Raw genomic sequence first — 17,610 nt, 5'->3', positions numbered from 1 at the left:
TAAACCACTCACGGTTGAATTCCAGTGAGACAGATCGAAACACATATAGCAATTTAGGGAGGAATACCATCTTGACTAAGTTACATCTTTCCATTATAGACAATCTCAAATTGTCCTCCTTGCCTTTCTCAAGAATGGGGACCAAGTTCAAATCAATTATATCCCCCACCTTAGGAGTAATGCATATACCTAGGTAAATAGCTTCACTTGTTCTGCAGTCCAAGGCGAATGTGTGACTGTTTATCAAGACTTAGGTTTTGACTACAAAAGTTATTTGCAATCTCCTCAACTGCCTGCAGAGCCCTATCTGGTTCACTGGTGACTATGGCCACATTGTCAGCATAGGCCAGGGTTTTCGTGTCCCAGCCCTATAAACTAACGGGTACAATATCCGGTGAAGCCTCTAACCTCCAGAGAAAGGGGGAAAAAAATAAAGCGAATAGCAAAGGGGAAATGGGAAATGGGACAACCCTGTCTCGTACCCCTCTCTATAGAAAAGGGCTCAACTGCCTGTCCCATTTTTTGGACAAGATATAGGCTTATGATGCATTGCTCGAATTGGCCCCCCTAGCCTCAGCCTCTCCTTGTCTGTAATTTTACCGGCCTGATCTACAGCACCATTAATTGAGAGCATGGGTTCATGATCAGAGGGAGCTTTATACAGTTCGGCATACAACTCCTAGAATTTTGATGAGATCTGTAACTAAATTTCCACACAGATTCTTAATTTTACTATTACAGCCAACCGTGCTCTGTTGCTGTCCCCTTACTGCCAGAAGCCGCCCAAAGTGCTCATTGTACTTGTAGCGGCCCTGCCTGTTAGACAGGTGCTTCCCTGATGTTATCTCGGCACAAAGTTCATTAAAGTGTCCCTTAGTGATAGCTATAAGGTTTAAAACCAAGGCTGAGTCTTTTCCGCTTTCAACAGCACTAATTATTTTTATTTCCAGACCGCTTACCATTTGATAATGCTCTCTACTGCATCCACACTAATTCTTCTGTTTAGAAATACTAAAACTCAGAGTTTCACTCCTTACCCCCACCTTAAATGAGTCCCAGACAATTCCTGCATCCGCACTTCCTTTATTTAGCTCAAAAAACCCACAATCAAAATTTCATATGTTTGACATATTTTGGATCCAGCAGCAACCCCTCTCAAATTTCCACTTTCTAGGTGTACGAGCCAGTCTTCTAATGGCAAACTCAGAGATAACCGGGTTCTGATCGGACACCGTTCTAGGGAATAATTCAACCAGTGTTCCCTTGACCATTATGGGTGACACGTAAAAATAATCCAACCTACTATTCGGCTGCCATGGGCAGCCGAATAGTAAGTATATCCTGGGTCTGGTGCTTTCAACGATGCCCAGACATCAATCAGCCCTACTTCTTTCCATAGGTGACTCAATGATTTAAACGATTGCTGCTTGCGCCCCACATAGCTTTCTTCATTATTACATAGACCTCCCCTTCAGCTATTTAAATTAAAATCCCCACAAACAACAAGTGTCCCTGGCCATGGTGGTAGGTTTGCCGCTAGGAGGTTAAACACACTAGGGTTGTCTAATACTGGGGCAAGAATTGTACATAGAGTGAAAGAGCAACATCCTGCCTTGCATTCCATTAACGCCCATCTTCCCAGCTTATCTGACGTATTCCGACCAGGGATAACAGAATTCCCTTTCATTAGGATCGCAACCCCTCTAGTCCCAGTTTCTTGTGACGTATAGCAAACAGCTTTTAACCAAAGAGTATTCAGCAGGGCCCTATCTTTCCTGGCAACATGGGTTTCTTGTAAACAATACACATCTGCTGTCAAAAACCTTAGCTCTTCTTGTACCTGCCTTCTTTTACTTTATCATTTAACCCGCAGATATTAATAGATGCAGTTCGCAAGTAAGCCATAGCTCTTAGAGGCTTTCAAAACAACCAAAGAGTACCACCCAAGTAGGAGATAAACCTTACTCCCCCATGAAAGCCTTTCAGGGCCTGCTACATGACTAATTACTACCCACCCTTTTCCCAGGGCATGCCCAGATCCACAGTGCCTTTGTTCTTTTGACACAAAGAAATACATTATCACTATTACAATTATGAATGCATCCACTTGCTGTATATTGAATATCATACCATCACACCACCAACCTTCACCCCCTTCCCAACCCCCAACCCTTCCCTGACACACCACCAACCCCCTCACCCTGCCCCCACCTCCCCTCTTCTCTAGTGAAAGCAGCCAGACCTAACTGGTGTTTGTGATGGAGACCGGAGGTCAGCACTGTGGGCCCCCCTCCCCTCTCAGATGTTTACCCTCTCACTCCCACAATAGGACAGTGCCCCCAGAACAAACAAACAGATTAATGAGAACCATAAGAAACCCATTGCAATACATTACGGAGGCTCCGATCAATTTCTGGCCAAATCTAAACTAATATCCCCATATTTATGCAATGCCACTACCCATCGTAAACTGATACAAATATTCTTTGGCCTTAATTTGTGACGTTAAAAATTTAACAGAGCCACAGACAATAGTTTTCAGTCTGGCAGGAGTCAATAAATATGCTTCAAAGCCTGCATCCTGGAATGGCTTAATGACCTTACGAAGATGCCACCGCGGTTCGACTGGAATATGGCAAAAATCAGGGCGAACGAAAAATGATGAACCTTGATAAGTCCGTCTTGCATCCTGGTTGGCCTTTTCAAATATAGCTTGGCGAAGCAAAAAGTTCCCAAAAAATACAAGGATACCCTATAATTGCCTTGGGTTTCTACAATCCTGGGTTAACTTATTTCGGTTCATCAGGAACCTATGTACTCTTTGAACATCCGCAGCCCAGTTCCTTCCTGAAAGTTCGGGGAATGATGCTTTCAGAAGATCCAGCATGTACAAGCAAATATCACCTCCCTCCATGCCTTCATCTATCCCAAGGAACCGAAGGTTATTCCTGCACTGTCGGTTTTCTATGTCCTCCAGCTTCCACTGAACATCGATTATTTGAGACTCATGCCTTTGGGATTGCTCTTTTGCTTCTGTGGCCACTACCTCCAAGGCTGTGGTCCTGTCCTTGATATGGCTCAGGTGCTCCCCGATCTCAGACCACCTTATGAACAGCGCCTTCCAATTTTTTGTAGCATGCCTAGCCCTTTTACTATCTGCCCGTGTCTCAGCCCGATGTTCTTTAATGGACTCCAGTATTAAGCTTAACTCAGAGTTAAAGGGCATGGTTCCTGTTAGCTATGGAGCACCTTTGTCTATTTTATTCATAGCTAGTGCTTCCGGAGGGGTTCAAAAAATCCTTGTGTGTGAATAATCCCATTTCAAGCTACTACTAGTTATTTTCTTTGTTTTTCAGTTCAGTGGCTCATAGTTACATTTACTGGCCCTTTGTTTCTTCGGGTGCTTAAGCGCAGTTTCATGTGCTTCTAGCGTACTGGATTCTGATGGGGAGGAATCTCCCCCGCTAGATTCGCTATTATATGAGTCAGGTACCTCAGACTCTGAACCATCTATCAAAGAAAAAAATGTATCCGCTCCATCAAAGATAATATCTGTCACTGCTGCTGCTGTAGTTCCACACTGCTCAACACTAAGCTCCTTGATTCACCTTTCCTTACTGCCTCCTGCCCCGCTGAACATGAAGCCTATTCAAGCGACAGAGTCCTGCCTGGGCTGGCTGAGTCTATATCCGCTGCAGAATCCTCCCTTTCCAATGCTACAGGAGCCAAAGTTGCACAGACATCCAATTTGCCTACTTTCTCAATAATGTGTCGCGTTCTAATCTCGGACCCTGATCAATACTGTGACCTTATGCCCCTATATGGCTATAATCCATTTATTCCCCTATAATGGCATAAAGGATCAAGAGCAATATTCAGAAACTCGTCTCTGGCCTCACACGTTCAGAGCCACATTTCAGAATCACTTCCTCTGCAGCTTCCTCTGCAGCTTCCTCTTCAGCTGATTAGTGCAAATGACACAGCAGAAGCCACTATCTAAGATTCCTAGATTACACTCAGAGTTCTTCAACAAGATAAAACTCAGCAACCTGGGAAGTCCCCGCTTGCTATATTTTGATTAGTAATAGAACTCTAATGAGCACTGAGAGACGATCACTTCCTAGTGACATCTTTATTGAAGTCTTATGTCCAAAAACTTACGTCAAACAAGGCACCTTTCAGGTATAAATATTACCAACGTTGCCTCAAGCAAACGCTGCTGATGTTACTACTGATGCTATCGCTGTCTCAGCGACATCGATGATAGCGATGGTGTGGTGCACATAGGAGCAGAACAGCTGTCCCCTGAAGAGCCCAGCAGATGCAAGCTGCCCACGGACGCTGCCCCTCGTCCTCTTCCTCGACGCGCTGAGAGAGACGCTGTCTTTTCTCCTGCCGAGAAAATCCAGCTCCGGCGTTTCCAGCCTACTCTTGCGAGTGACTGGGATATCGAGTCCTGGAAGGAGATACAAGACCTCCAACATTCTATTTCAGAGGTATGGTGTTGACTAAACCCTTAGAGAGAATTCTTGAAGCAAACCTTGGCAAAACCAACTTAACTAAAGCTACTTACTTACTCCCCTCCCAAGTATTAGGCTTAGGTCAGGTACACTGGGGTAGGCGTAGTTAGAAGCACCAGTTGAGTACGTTAGCCTAATGTATATATGAATGTATATATGTTTTATTAATTTTAAACCATTGTATGGCTAAGAAACCATATCAATGCTTTTACAGTATTATTTCGCAATCCTCATTTTACTGTACGTACTTTTTATAATAACTAGTCTTGCAATTGTGGCAATTCATTTCTCTTGCACGAGAAGAAAGACTGTTCAATAAATAATATCTTTTTATTGAAAACGCTCGTCTCTCTATTCTCTGCACTTTGGTGAAAGTAATCTGCACAAAACTGACTGAGTAAAATAACTGTCAATTGTTTCACACGACTCTTGAGATTGACTCTTATTCTAAGGAGCAAAGTTGTCATGTTTATGCGGTTGTTGGAAAACTGAATCCCTTCTTGTCTGTACCAGGGAAGCTGATCACTTCCTATTCAGTCAAGAAAGTTTCCAGTGACCTCTGAGCTAGTTGGTAACAAACCCAATTAAGTTTAGCATAGTCAGTGGAGACCTGGAAGATCCGCACTTCTACGTCCATACTACTGTTTATGTTATTCCAATGCGCAGGGCCTATTGGGAAAATAGGAACTACACTACATGGCGCCCAAACGTTTGGTAAGGTGATAAAACTAACGCAAGACGTTAGAGTAACTCAGTCGTGCATTTTATTTACACAGACCCCTTTCTACCGTAAATACTCCAATAGACGTCTGGAGTGGGTGAAAGGTTAAAATCCGCCCGACCTTAGTAGGAAGAGATTCCTATGTAAAGCTCTGGTTTATTCAACGTTGAAGGATACAGTGTTCCAAAATATTGTGCACCTAATCTTTGTCTCATTGGAGACCTGCTCTGCAAAACCTGCATTTATAAAATGTCAGTAGAAAACAACTGAACTGATGCCGCAGTAGATGCGACTCAGCAGGGTCCCGACGGGACTACTGAACCGGGTGCAATAATCATCCCGGCACATTTAAGAAAATCTATAACTTCAAAACTTATAGAAAATGGACTGACCACACAAGGTGGCACAGTCATCTTCGTGATAGAGGCACACGAATATCGGCAGACAGAGGTATTCTATTCATGGATAAAATTTCCAGCAGCAAATGCCGCAACACACGAGTTCCACTATTACAAAATAGGGGATCCACCGGAAGAGTACACTCCTTTCGAGGAGACTGAAATCCCATTAAAATACCAAGAGCACCTGCTCTGGTTTAAAGGCACCCTAAAACACAATGATCATATTACCAGGCTCGGTCCACTAGGTAGACCAGGAGCAACGTGGCCGGTTCTAGCCAGCTACACACCACATCCGGACATTGATAAAATGTCAAGTGAAGAACTCTTAGTTAAAATAAGAGAATTAACAAAGGCATATAGAGAGTTAGTAAAATTATTTATTAAAAATAATTCAAACACTTCTAAAAAGAGCTGGGATGGAAATAAACAATCCACTCCCAAAGAAAAAGTTTTCCAGTCCAGAGGAAGGTCTCCTCGATGGAGGGAAAGAACTCCGACTCGAGAACACCAGTCTCCCCAGAGGGGGCCCTCTGAGAAAAGATACAACCTTAGAAATAGGGATAATTTGAAAAAGCCTGATAGATATCAAAGTATTGATACACGTCCCTCTCAATCTTTTTCGCAGAAATCTGAAAAAAGAGGACGGTCAGACCCAGGAGAGCACACCAAGTCCAAAGACAAGGAACCTGCTCAAAGTAAAAAATCTCAATTTCCAAAAAAGAAGGTAGCCAGTATTAGAGTAATCGAACATGCCGAGAATACTGAGGACACAGTTGAAAAACGGGGAGTGGGCACAGACAGTGTTAGACAGTGCAGCAGAAATCACTATAGCCCGCAAGATCCTGATGAGTCATCTGGAGACAGTGGACACAAATGAATACATTCAGGTTGAAACTGCCGACACCAGACTTAGCGAGCCCCATAAGATATACGAAATAACACTGCGTATAGAGGGTGATAAAACTAGGAAAATAAGGGGTCTATTTTGGGATAAACTCTCAAAAGGCTATGATATTCTGTTAGCTGAAAAAGATTGGCCCCCAGTTTGTCAGGGAGTGCCCTCGTGGCGAAGAAATGATTATGCCTGCCTTCTCGAATCACATTCCGATTCACAAAAAATATACATATGCAAGGAAATGGGCAGTAGCCCAGGCACCAGCATTATATAAAAATCATGTAGGATGGGATGAGGACTCTCCTCCTCACAAAATCCAGTTAAAAAATCAACCGACTGCCCAAAGGCAGTATCCCATTAAGCAAGAAGCTAAAAAACAAGTCAGGGAGATTTTAGATCAACTTGAATACCAGGGGGTGATTGAAACATGCACCTCACAAATGAACAATCCTTTGTTTCCTGTCTCCAAACCAGACAATTCATATCGTCTAGTTTTGGACTACAGACACCTTAACGCATGTTGCAAAACATTTGCAGTACAAAATTTGCATAGTGCTGCACTAAAGAATAACATAGTTAGGAAAAAATATAAAACGACATTAGACACATCTAATGGTTTCTTTTGTCAAAACATTGCACCAAAAAGCAGATACTTGACCGCTTTCTCAGTAATGGGGTCACAGAAAAATTTCTGTAGGCTCCCACAGGGATTCAAGAACAGCCCAGGACTATTCTCAGCCAGAGTAACAGAGTTACTGCAAATATATGATGATGAGGCATTATCTTACGTAGATGATACCTATCTCACAGACGACGACTTGGAGACTCACTTGAAAAGAGTGAACACCATTATACTTGGGTTCGCAGCAGAGGGTTACAAACAATGTTCCCTCTAATTTTTTTCCTCTGTGTGTGGCAGTGGAGGGTCTCTGTGCGCTGCAACCATGGCTATGTGCGCCCGGAACCAGACAACACGCGTGTGCCATGCCAAATATCACTCTAAATATTTACTTAAAAAAGTGAAAAGATGGTGCATTTTCACACATACAGCGCCACGTTAAGGGTCTTAAGGTCAGTTTGCAAATTGGATAAACACGCCATTACATGAATTAGTTACACAGACAAGTACACTTCAGGCTTAGAAAAGCACAAGACTCCAGTGGTGGTACCATCATTAGATTTTACTAAATATTGTTAACTGGAGCACTGTTCATTGGGTGGGGAAATATTGAGACCTGCCAGCTGCACCAGTCACTCCCCAGCAATTAGCAGCGGGCCATCATTGTAATTTTACATTTATTTACTGCAGCCTGGAGCCATGCGGCAATGAGATTAGGGGAGCGCTGCTATGATTTGCTGTTGGAAACACAATCTTTATGATGCCTTTGGGACCATAAGGCAGCACACTCTGATGCCCTTAATAGAAGATTAGGGAAAAACCTAGAAAGCCACATACCAAGCTTAACATGTAGGATATATAAAGTGTGTGCGCCACTGGCGATGGAGAACAGAGCTCTGCAAACAGTACAGCCTTTCGCTCTACCACAGGCTCTTACATAGCTGAATGCCCCGGCTGTCACCAATGTGCTCCTGTGCACTTTTTTTTTTAACGTGCCGCTCTAAGGTGGGCATCAACATCTTGAATGTAAATTAAAGAAGAAAAAAAGACAACATGACTGTCACAACGTGATGTATAATGTTGCACTTGTGATGACTGGTGAGAGCATACATGATCACACTTGCCTCAAAAGATAAAATGGCCACTTAGTCATGTTAAATGCATGCACAAACAACACACTGGGGAAGGCTCTTCATTATTATTTTTTCCGGTGCTTGGCAGTATTGGCTAGAATAGTTTTTTATTTTTGTCGATGCTGCTCAATCTCAGATACTTGTGTGTAATGTGAAGTTGCTGGCAGGCTGATGCGCTTCATTTGCAATGCTCCGACTAAAATATGAGCCTACAGAATCTGCTTTTCTTATGTCAAATTTTTAAATTAAGGTAGTAACCTGCTAGGCAACTTATCACTGTGCCAAGGCAGCCAGCCAAACCACCCTGGAGGCCTGTAAATTTCATCTGTGTCCATGGCAGCCTGCTCTGCAGCACCCAGGGCAGCCTGCACCACCTACCAAACATTTACAAATCTTCGCAGGTTTTCTCTAAATTTCTTCAGCACAAATTCTCTAATAATTGCAGTATTTGGCAAATAAACGATAATTACCGTTTCTTTTCAAATTAGTTAACTTCATATTTCTGAAAGGGGCTGCGATTAACTGAGATATTTAAATAAATGAACACAGTCTGCCCGCAGCCTCGCTTTACTACCATAATAATGCAGCAAGTCTGCAAACCGGGCAGATTTCCCTGAAACGCCCACAAGAGGTGTTTTTAAACTTACTGCATTGTTGTGTAAGATTTGATTTAATTAGAGGAACAGAACTGCATTAGAAATGAATAAGGAGTATTGGTCTGTCGATAAAATGAATTGAGTAATAGTGCTCAAATTTCATTAAAAACATTTCAGAGGATTTATCGCTTTAATAGACATGCACCATGCCATACAAGAAAGTCCAGAAAAGGACATGAGTGAATAGGCCTCCAACAAGCCCTCCAGTGAAGAGTGGTCTTCGGGATTTGAAATATTTGTTCCACCGCCGGCCAGATTTTAGCACCAAAAGTAGAGACAGGAGAAACCAGTGCTTAATTTGTGCTGGTGCTTAGCACCGGCACTTAATTTTCAGGGCCGGGTCTACATGTGATATTGGCTGCACACTGGTGAAGAGCTGATATTGCATCACAGCAGCCCGCCTTATGAAGGCACACGCTTAGAAACTGCCAGGGTCCCTGCCTTATCATAAATCACTTGCTACCAATGATGACCCCTTAGTTGCAAACTATACATTTAGCCCGCCCCGTCCCTACTTGACAAATCGTCAAGTGTGTGTCCTGAGTTGGACCAATGGGATCACTGTGCTCGCTGCAACCCACCCAGGCATACTGCGCAGCTGCAACGATTTTCAACGGATGTCATGAAGCAAGCAGCGTGTTGCGCAGCAGGCCTCTGATGAAATAAAGCTAAAAGGTTGTCCCTTTAAGTAGTGATTTAATATGATGCTGCTGGTAGTAGTGTGTGACCAGGACTTCCGGGTGTGAGCTGTTGATGAGCCAGGATACTGCCCTATTCTACACAGGGAGCCACTCCTGCCCCCCTCTCCCTCGTGGCATAAACATTTCGCTTTAAGTTTAACACGTCCATGACACATCTTTGGGCCCCGTTACGAGATCAGGAGCAGTTCACAAGGACACTTCAGCAGCTGAAAGCAGCGAAATGTTTAGATGAAAGTAATGGAAGAAAGTAGTAAATCAGGTGCTGAAATCTCGCCCCCCTTGTAATTCCTCATTTCAGCGAGCTACGTACACCCCTGCTATCAGCAACTTTGGTAGGAGTGGGGCGCGGGGAGGGAATAGCATTCATGGTAACTGGGCACCATATATGCATAAGTGGCTTATTCTGTAGGAGCTCCGTTTTAAACCTCACTCCAGTTTTAGTTTATGTATTCTATAAAGTGGGTGAACGTATTTATCTGATAGCACGAGACAGGCACAAGAGTAACTCTAATTTCACTGACACTTTGAGGCCTCACACATTTCATGCCTGCCAAACTTCGATCAATTCCAGAAACACACTGAAGTGTTTACTGTGGCTGGAAGTCAACAAGATCCCCACAAGGCGTGTGAATTCCCGGTTTCATCTCTTGCTAACCTGTAGTCTAGTGACATTTGAGTGAAATTAGTACCATCCCTACAAGTTAAAACCCAAATCCTGAAACGAGCAAAACTTGTATTGTATTCTGAACATCGAGCAGAGCTAAGACAAAAAAAAACAGAAAAAAAGAGGAAGCACATGTGGATGATGCTCTGTATGTAGAATAACGTAGCACAAACATATCAAATCTTCCTCTTAGCCTCGAATGAAAGCGCAAATCAATTAGGAATAATGTTTAGTCGGTTTCCTTCTGCTATGTTCGACCTCCTGGCTGTGCTTAATATGAGCTGGCTGAACAACAGCACCTAATCATTCATTTATGGTGAGCACAGGTTGATTAAGTGATTCGCCCAGAATCACAGGATGTTGAGTTCAGGCCGAGGCTCGAACTGATTCCCCAGCCCCAAATTCGGCAGCTCTGGCCAATATGACACTTCCCCATCACACTTGTAGGGTTTGTTGGCAATGTGCTAGGCAGTGCTGATAGGAGAAATTGGCCGGTCGAAACTGCCTTCTGATGAGAGCCCCGGCACTTCTTTTTTTCACAAATTAACCACTGGGAGAAACGAAACCAGGAAATAAAAGACAAAGCTGTACAGGCCAGTCAGACCCAGAATTACTGCTGTAGCCCCCGACAAGGCAGATACAGATGTCCTGCAATAGTCCAAAACTGCAGCATTGCCTCGCACTGCAGCTTCACTGATGAACTGAGGGCCTTCACGCTTCATCGCCAAAGCTGCCATTGCTGTAAATGGTTTTAACTGCAACAGCAAATACCCCGTTCAATGGGTCACTAGGAACTCCCAGCAGACTCAAGCCCTGACGCCGGCTTAATAAAACGCAGCAGTCCGAGTCTAATCACGGAAAAATCAGGAAGTCGCCCATTTGACAGAACGGGAGAATATAAAGCAGATGCATGCTACAATAGAAGCACACCGTAAGATAATGTTGCGTTTAGAAAACAAATAGCAGTCACAATGGGGAAAAAATCGTGCTATCTTCGGAAATGGTTCTTCCATCTCTTTTGTAAGTAAAGCGAGGCTGCGGGCAGATTGAGTGCTTTTGTTAAAGCATCCATGTTAATCGCAGTTCGTGATGGGGCTGCAATTAACTTGGATAGTTTAACAAAAGCACTCAATCTGCCCGCAGCCTCGCTTTACATATAAAAGAATATAAAACCAACAGTGCGGGCACTACAGGGCGGCAAAACAAAAGCGAACCCAGCAAAAACAAAAGGCCAGCAAGTGGCCACATTACAACACTTACCTCTGCTCCCGAGTATTCAATGACTCCAAAGTGGTCACTTCCGCCGCCGTCCTCCACAATCAGGAAATGCCCGTTTTTTCGTGGCGCGCACCTTTTAAAAGCGGCGGCGGTGCGAATACTCTTGCGGGATGTGCCCTCTGTGCGCACTCCACACATGGGACTGTGCGCTCGGGGGTAGGGAAGTGCGCGCGCGCGCGGCCGCGCGGGTTCCTGGGAACAGTGGTTACAAATTCAACTTTAAAAAGTCTCGAATTGCCCATCTGACAGTACTATTTTTAGGATACGAATTATCAAGTGAAGGAAAAAGCCTAGCGGACAACTTCTTAGAGAAGTGCGCTGTACTCCAAGCTCCAAAAACGCTGAAGAATTTACAATCGATTCTAGGTTTTCTGAATTTCGGAAGAACTTACATTCTAAATTACGCAGAGAGGGTTAAACCTCTCTATGAACTAATTAAACCTGATTTTAAACAAATCAATTGGACTCAAATCACACAGAAATTTTGAGATCACTGCAAACAGACATGTTAGCAAAGACAAAATTAGATACACGTGACAACACACGCAATCTTGTAATCCAAGTCATCCCAGGACAATGCGGATTCACGTACCTGACCTCTAATGAGGGAGAACGGTACCAATAGCTTACAAATCTCACTTGTACACACAAGTAGAAAAAACATTCAGTCTCACCGAAAATACTGTGAAAGCAGTGCAAACAGCTATAGCTAAAGAAAGAGAACTAGCAAAAGGCAGAAGGATCACTGTTGTCACAGCGGAATCCGCCTTTGAGGCGCTATTCAGCCCAGTAAATCTGCCCACGTGTCACTGGATCCGAAATGGATACAGTACGTAAATTCTCTTGCTGCGGAAGACGTGAAATTCTATCACGGCCCGCTCTTGAATAAACTGAATGATTTGACTTATGAAGAAGAATATCCTCTGCCAATCGAACTTCTGCCTCTCCCACAGTACGCCTGTATAATCTATACAGATAGATTTGTACAGCATTTCTACGTAGAGAACAAATCCTACGATGCAGCCTGTGCGATTGTTAAAGGTCGTTGGCTGTGCGGTAAATTCAGACCGAAAATAACAAAAACTGAATCAGTAAGAATCTGTTCGGTTCAAAGAACTGACATCAGATCTTTAAAGATGGCGCTTGAAAATGCAGAACGTGAATTCCCGACACTAATCGTGTGCGATTCGCATTTTTGCGTCAACTCTTACAATAACAAGTTACAGAGCTGGATTGAAAATGATTACAAAGATGACACAGGTGCCACAATATAGCATAAAATGCTTTGGAAACAGGTAGCTCTTTTACAGAAAGAACTACAAAAGACTCAGGTGATACACGCACAGAGTCTTCAACGTGATGGCGTTCACGTTGCAGGGAATTCATTGGCTAATACAGCCACAGCGGAAGCAACTAAACCGGCTTCCTTAGCCACAAAAAAGCGTTCAGAAAAATACATAGACGGGGAAACCATGCTGGCATTCAAAGCGTCCGTAAAAGGCGACTGTGCAGCACTACCCGTGAACTATCCACTCAATTATGCATACGTAATTGATGCAAACTCCGTTCCTTTTGCTCGAATTCCTGGAGTGGGGGATAGGGTAATTCCAAACATGAACAGGAGAATATTTTTAATAGCAGACGCACACATGGGATTGGGTCCTGGGCACAAAAAGATCAAGGAATCTCTGACTGAATTACAATCAGTATACTGGTGGCCGGGAATGAGCGTGCAACATCAAATATATGTAAAGAATTGTCCCGACTGTGACAGGGATCGCAGTAGTGAACTGGTCGAGTCTGTTGCCCGGCTACCAATTAGAAACAGCGTAATGCTGTCTACATGCCATCCAGCGTCCTATTAATCATTAAGGCTAAACACACTTAAAAAATGTGGCCCCAGCGCTCGGCTGACGCCAGAACGGTTATAAAAGATCTGCGAGTCTTTATCGGCACATACGCAATTTCCATGTTCCATTCTGACCAGGGTCCTGCTTTCAGCTCTCGAGCTTATAAGGAGGCCATGGCCAGCATGGGCGTTGGCTTGCAGTATTCTTGTCCGTCACACCCCGAAGGGAACAGTGTGGTAGAAAGAAAAAAACGGGACATAAAGCAATCTATAACAGCGAAGGTATTAGGTTCAGGTGCTGGGTGGGTCAAACATTTATTAAGTGTCCAGTTAAGCCTAAACAATTTGCCAAGAAATTCTCTAAAAGGTTTCAGCCCATATGAACTATTGTTCGGAACTAGAATGCGAGTTCAGGACTTAGATAGTCAGGTATCAGTGGTAGAAGATAAGAAAACAGACTTTGACGTCAAAGATCGTTTGGCTGTTTTACAGGACTTGAATGAAACAAGAAAATCCTTAAGCAACATAAAGTTAAAGCAACAGCCAGCTACCACTGACGAGGCACTACCAGCCCCAGCAAGGCCTGTCTGGATTCCAAAGATTGAGGATCTAGTCAGAGAAAAAATAGCGGTGAAGAAGGAATTTGGGCCTTCTTACAGAAAAGCAGTACCTGTCTTAGCAATCAACGGAACAAGATCAATAGTACTACGCCCCTTGCTGGTAAAAAGGAGAACAGAGTTGTATCAATCGACCTGGTAAAACCACAAGCATGTGGCCTATAATCAACAGTAGGCCCAGTGGACTCCCGAGAAACAACAGAATACCCAAACTTGCAACAATTCAAGAGGTTCAAACTGAAAGACTAATCACATTCAATCAGCCTGCAGTGCACGAAGAGGGACTACGCAATAATGCCATGGAACTGGTGCCTCTTGAGACACAGATTGAAACAGTTCGTCAAGAAACACAATGATGTGGCATCAGAATGTGCTACCGAAAGACAAATTGAAAGAACAATTCCAACAATTGACAGAACTGCCTCTGGCTACTTCATCAACTTCGATAACATTTCTGAGGATCAAAGCAACCCAGAAGTAATGCCAGAAACAAAAAAGACTTTTAAAGAAAAAGCAACAGAACTCTTTCAACAAATCAAAGAAGTATATCTGGATGCACCATTGATTGAGCATTGGATTATTTCAGGGGTATTCATACTCCTACTATGCCTAATTTTAGTTTTAATTTTAGGACGGTTTATTACAATACTATGGACACAGCAAGTCAGAACATCAACTTAGTCCTCAAACCACACAGATCATCCCACGTGAAGAAAAGAGAACTGTCAACAGTAAATGTCACAGCCATTCCAATACCCGGTGGGGTAGTATGGGAGAAAACTGACTATGAAATCTATGGTCCGGTCGAAATCCTGAAGTATCCTCATCAATTCAAGGTTTCCTTAAGTGACTTTGTAAAACCTAGTACATTCTCTGATGATTGGGACTTTGAAAGCATTAATAATATGATGTCTGATTTAGTAATGTCAGCTAGATTCACAGATCATGATTATTTACAAGGTTCGTCTAGTTATGAACAGATGCTCTGCTACACACACTATGGTGATCATTACTTGCATAAATCTGCACAGCCTAGAAATGTTTTTAAGTATAATCAATGGGAACATTGTGCTACACCACCTAAAAGCAGTTCTAAAACATTCTATGAGAAATTCAAGTACTTCTCAGGGTTTAACACCAGTGATGCAGAAACGTTTTATTATAAACTGTTAGATAAAACAGGATTAAAAACAATGCTGACAAATACTAAATATATATATTCAGAAGCATTTTATGAAAAAATGATGATATTTGGTTTTGATTATTGGAAAAATAACATTGAAACAAAAACAATCTGGGGTACAAAAGAGTGGCAGGTACAAGGCCTAGAAGCACTATTTCGAGCCTGCATGATCCCAGAACAAATAATGTTTTTAAATGAAACAATTCAACAAACAACCTGTCTTGGCCTAGCTAAGATCAAAGACCTTAACAAACCGTCTATTCCAAAGCCAATACCTGATAATGCAACAACAGATATTGAAATAGACGTATCTAAAATTTTACATCTAAACAGAACACATCCTGATTGGAAAAAGTGGTTAATCTGGCCTACTGACACAAACAACTGTCAAGATAGATTCCTGAATAAAACACAGGGGTTAACAATGACCAGACAAGAACCTAGATACTCCCAGAGACAACATCGAGGGATAGTAACAACATACAGTGTAGGGAAGCTGTGCCTTGAATGACTAGAATCATCCACACTGGCTGAAATTAAGCAACACTTATCTTTACTTAAAGATGGTGCTGATTTGCGCGATTTCATTCTGGGACCACGCAAACAGCGTCAAAAGCGCTTCATAGCGACCAGTATCTATGCGGTATACAACGAGGCTTGGAAAGTCACACAAATTGAAACAGCTGAAAAAATACGAGAAATTGATCGTATTAATTTGGAAAAATCACTTTCTGTTGTGGACAATGGGTTAATGACTCTGTCTTCCAGAATATATTCACTGGACAGTATTGTATCATCTGCCATAGATATAATGGACAAAGACTTGCTAATGTTACAGCATGGCCAGTCACAATTGCGTTCTATTGTACAGTTAGGCTGGACGCTGCAAAATCTTCGTTCAGGCTATGTAGCCTTGGCGTTTAATCAACACAACGTCATTGTTTTCCATCTTTAACCTTACTGATAAACAAATCAGCTTGGCACAGAAAGGAGCAGACTATACTATCCTGAGCATCGAAAAACTTGAGAGATTACCTTTGACAATGTCAGAAAATCCTGTCATTGAATGGATAATACACAGGATTATCACAATTCCGATAACAACTTTCCGATTTAAAAATTGCCTTGAATACATACCTACTGGCCAGTATGAACAATTAGGTAAAGGTTACATTAAGTCAACATGGAAATTACCATACACACATACATGCTATAGTGACAGCAACAAAAATGTATTTCTTAGTGGTGAAAACTGTAAACATACACTAAGCGGTATACTTTTGTGCCAGGGTATTAATTTACACGGAGCCTGTGAAGGTAATTCAAACAACCTTTCATGCCACCAATATGTCACACCTGCAACGCAGATAGAGCCTTTCTTTATGCAACTCGCGAATGGGAGTTACATTCTAAGAACGGATCACAGCTGTTGTGGCTTTTTGCCAGGAAAAGCCTATCTCGTAAGCGTAACTTCCATGGTCAAATGCTGTATGCAAGCATTGTTTCCAAACGGCCCTCGAGACACAGAGACTCCCATTTGGCCTTGTCTGAATTTCTCTTCTATACGAATTGATACTTTAAGCAGAATGAAGTCTGTACTTTTACAGACAACAGTGCCCATCACGTCATCAAAAGAGACGTATGATCTCCTAGTTGCAAGGACAACATCAGAGATTCATGACCTTTTATCAACAAATTGCCCCGTGCATTTCACAGAAATGCTTAGCCAACTCCTTAGCATGTCTAGTGCCATAGGCATCCCAGGCATATTTAAGACCATTTTTACGGGATTGCTAACACCTTTCAAAGCAATCCTAGGAATCATTCCTAATTTTGTCCATTCAGTCTTTGGCGGCATACCCCTTATTTTGGGACTAGTAGCAGGGATTTTATTTTTGACCCTCCTGCTCCGATATGGCAAGCCAAAACTCAGACATGACTCCTACGAGGATGGAAGAAACGATCCTAGCAGTACGCTACCGGGACAGAATAACTAGAGTCCTCGGATTGGCCAGGCTGAGAGATCTAAACATGACCTGGTTTCTTTCATTCAGACCGATATGGCAGACCTGCATCTTACCTGTGCTTCGATGTATGCTATGCGGAGATGAGTGCGTGTTGGACATCTGTCTTGCACTTCCATCAGCAGTACCAATGGATATCGATACATTGCTAAGTCCGATAACAGCTCACGCATTGTGTTGTCCCCAGCGGCTACCAATCCTGATGACGGCATTCGTTGAGACTCCTGTGGTACGACTAGGTGGTGACAGTGGAGCGAGAAATAAAAGCAACATCACCCAGGTACGACCATCTGTGAGCATTGCTGATCCAGACTTTGATGATAGCAATCATTCTCACACCTGCCAAGTT

General features: G+C 42.9%; 1 protein-coding gene across 1 annotated transcript; it reads right to left on the bottom strand.

Moving 5' to 3' along the window:
* Positions 1-9,075: 9,075 nt before the first annotated feature.
* On the bottom strand, positions 9,076-11,080 carry LOC147711386 (ER membrane protein complex subunit 6-like). The gene is made up of 2 exons (XM_086920159.1): positions 10,877-11,080; positions 9,076-9,237 (listed from the first exon to the last, which is right to left on the bottom strand). The coding sequence occupies exons 1-2, from the start codon at positions 11,045-11,047 to the stop codon at positions 9,076-9,078; spliced, it is 333 nt and encodes a 110-aa protein (XP_086776285.1). The 5' UTR covers positions 11,048-11,080.
* Positions 11,081-17,610: the final 6,530 nt, after the last annotated feature.

Source organism: Lissotriton vulgaris, chromosome 5, assembly GCF_964263255.1.
Source record: "Lissotriton vulgaris chromosome 5, aLisVul1.2, whole genome shotgun sequence".
Lineage (NCBI taxonomy): Eukaryota > Metazoa > Chordata > Amphibia > Caudata > Salamandridae > Lissotriton > Lissotriton vulgaris.
The sequence above is the reverse complement of the archived record's forward strand: the minus strand, read 5'-3'. Positions and strand labels throughout refer to the sequence as shown.

Bases quoted from the DNA above. Each gene is read 5' to 3' on its own strand.
- LOC147711386 (XM_086920159.1), bottom strand. From the start codon at position 11,047: ATGGCAGCTTTGGCGATGAAGCGTGAAGGCCCTCAGTTCATCAGTGAA. The intron at 9,238-10,876 runs GTTTCGTTTCTC...GCACAAATTAAG, and splicing joins GCTTTGTCTTTTATTTCCTG to CACTGGTTTCTCCTGTCTCT.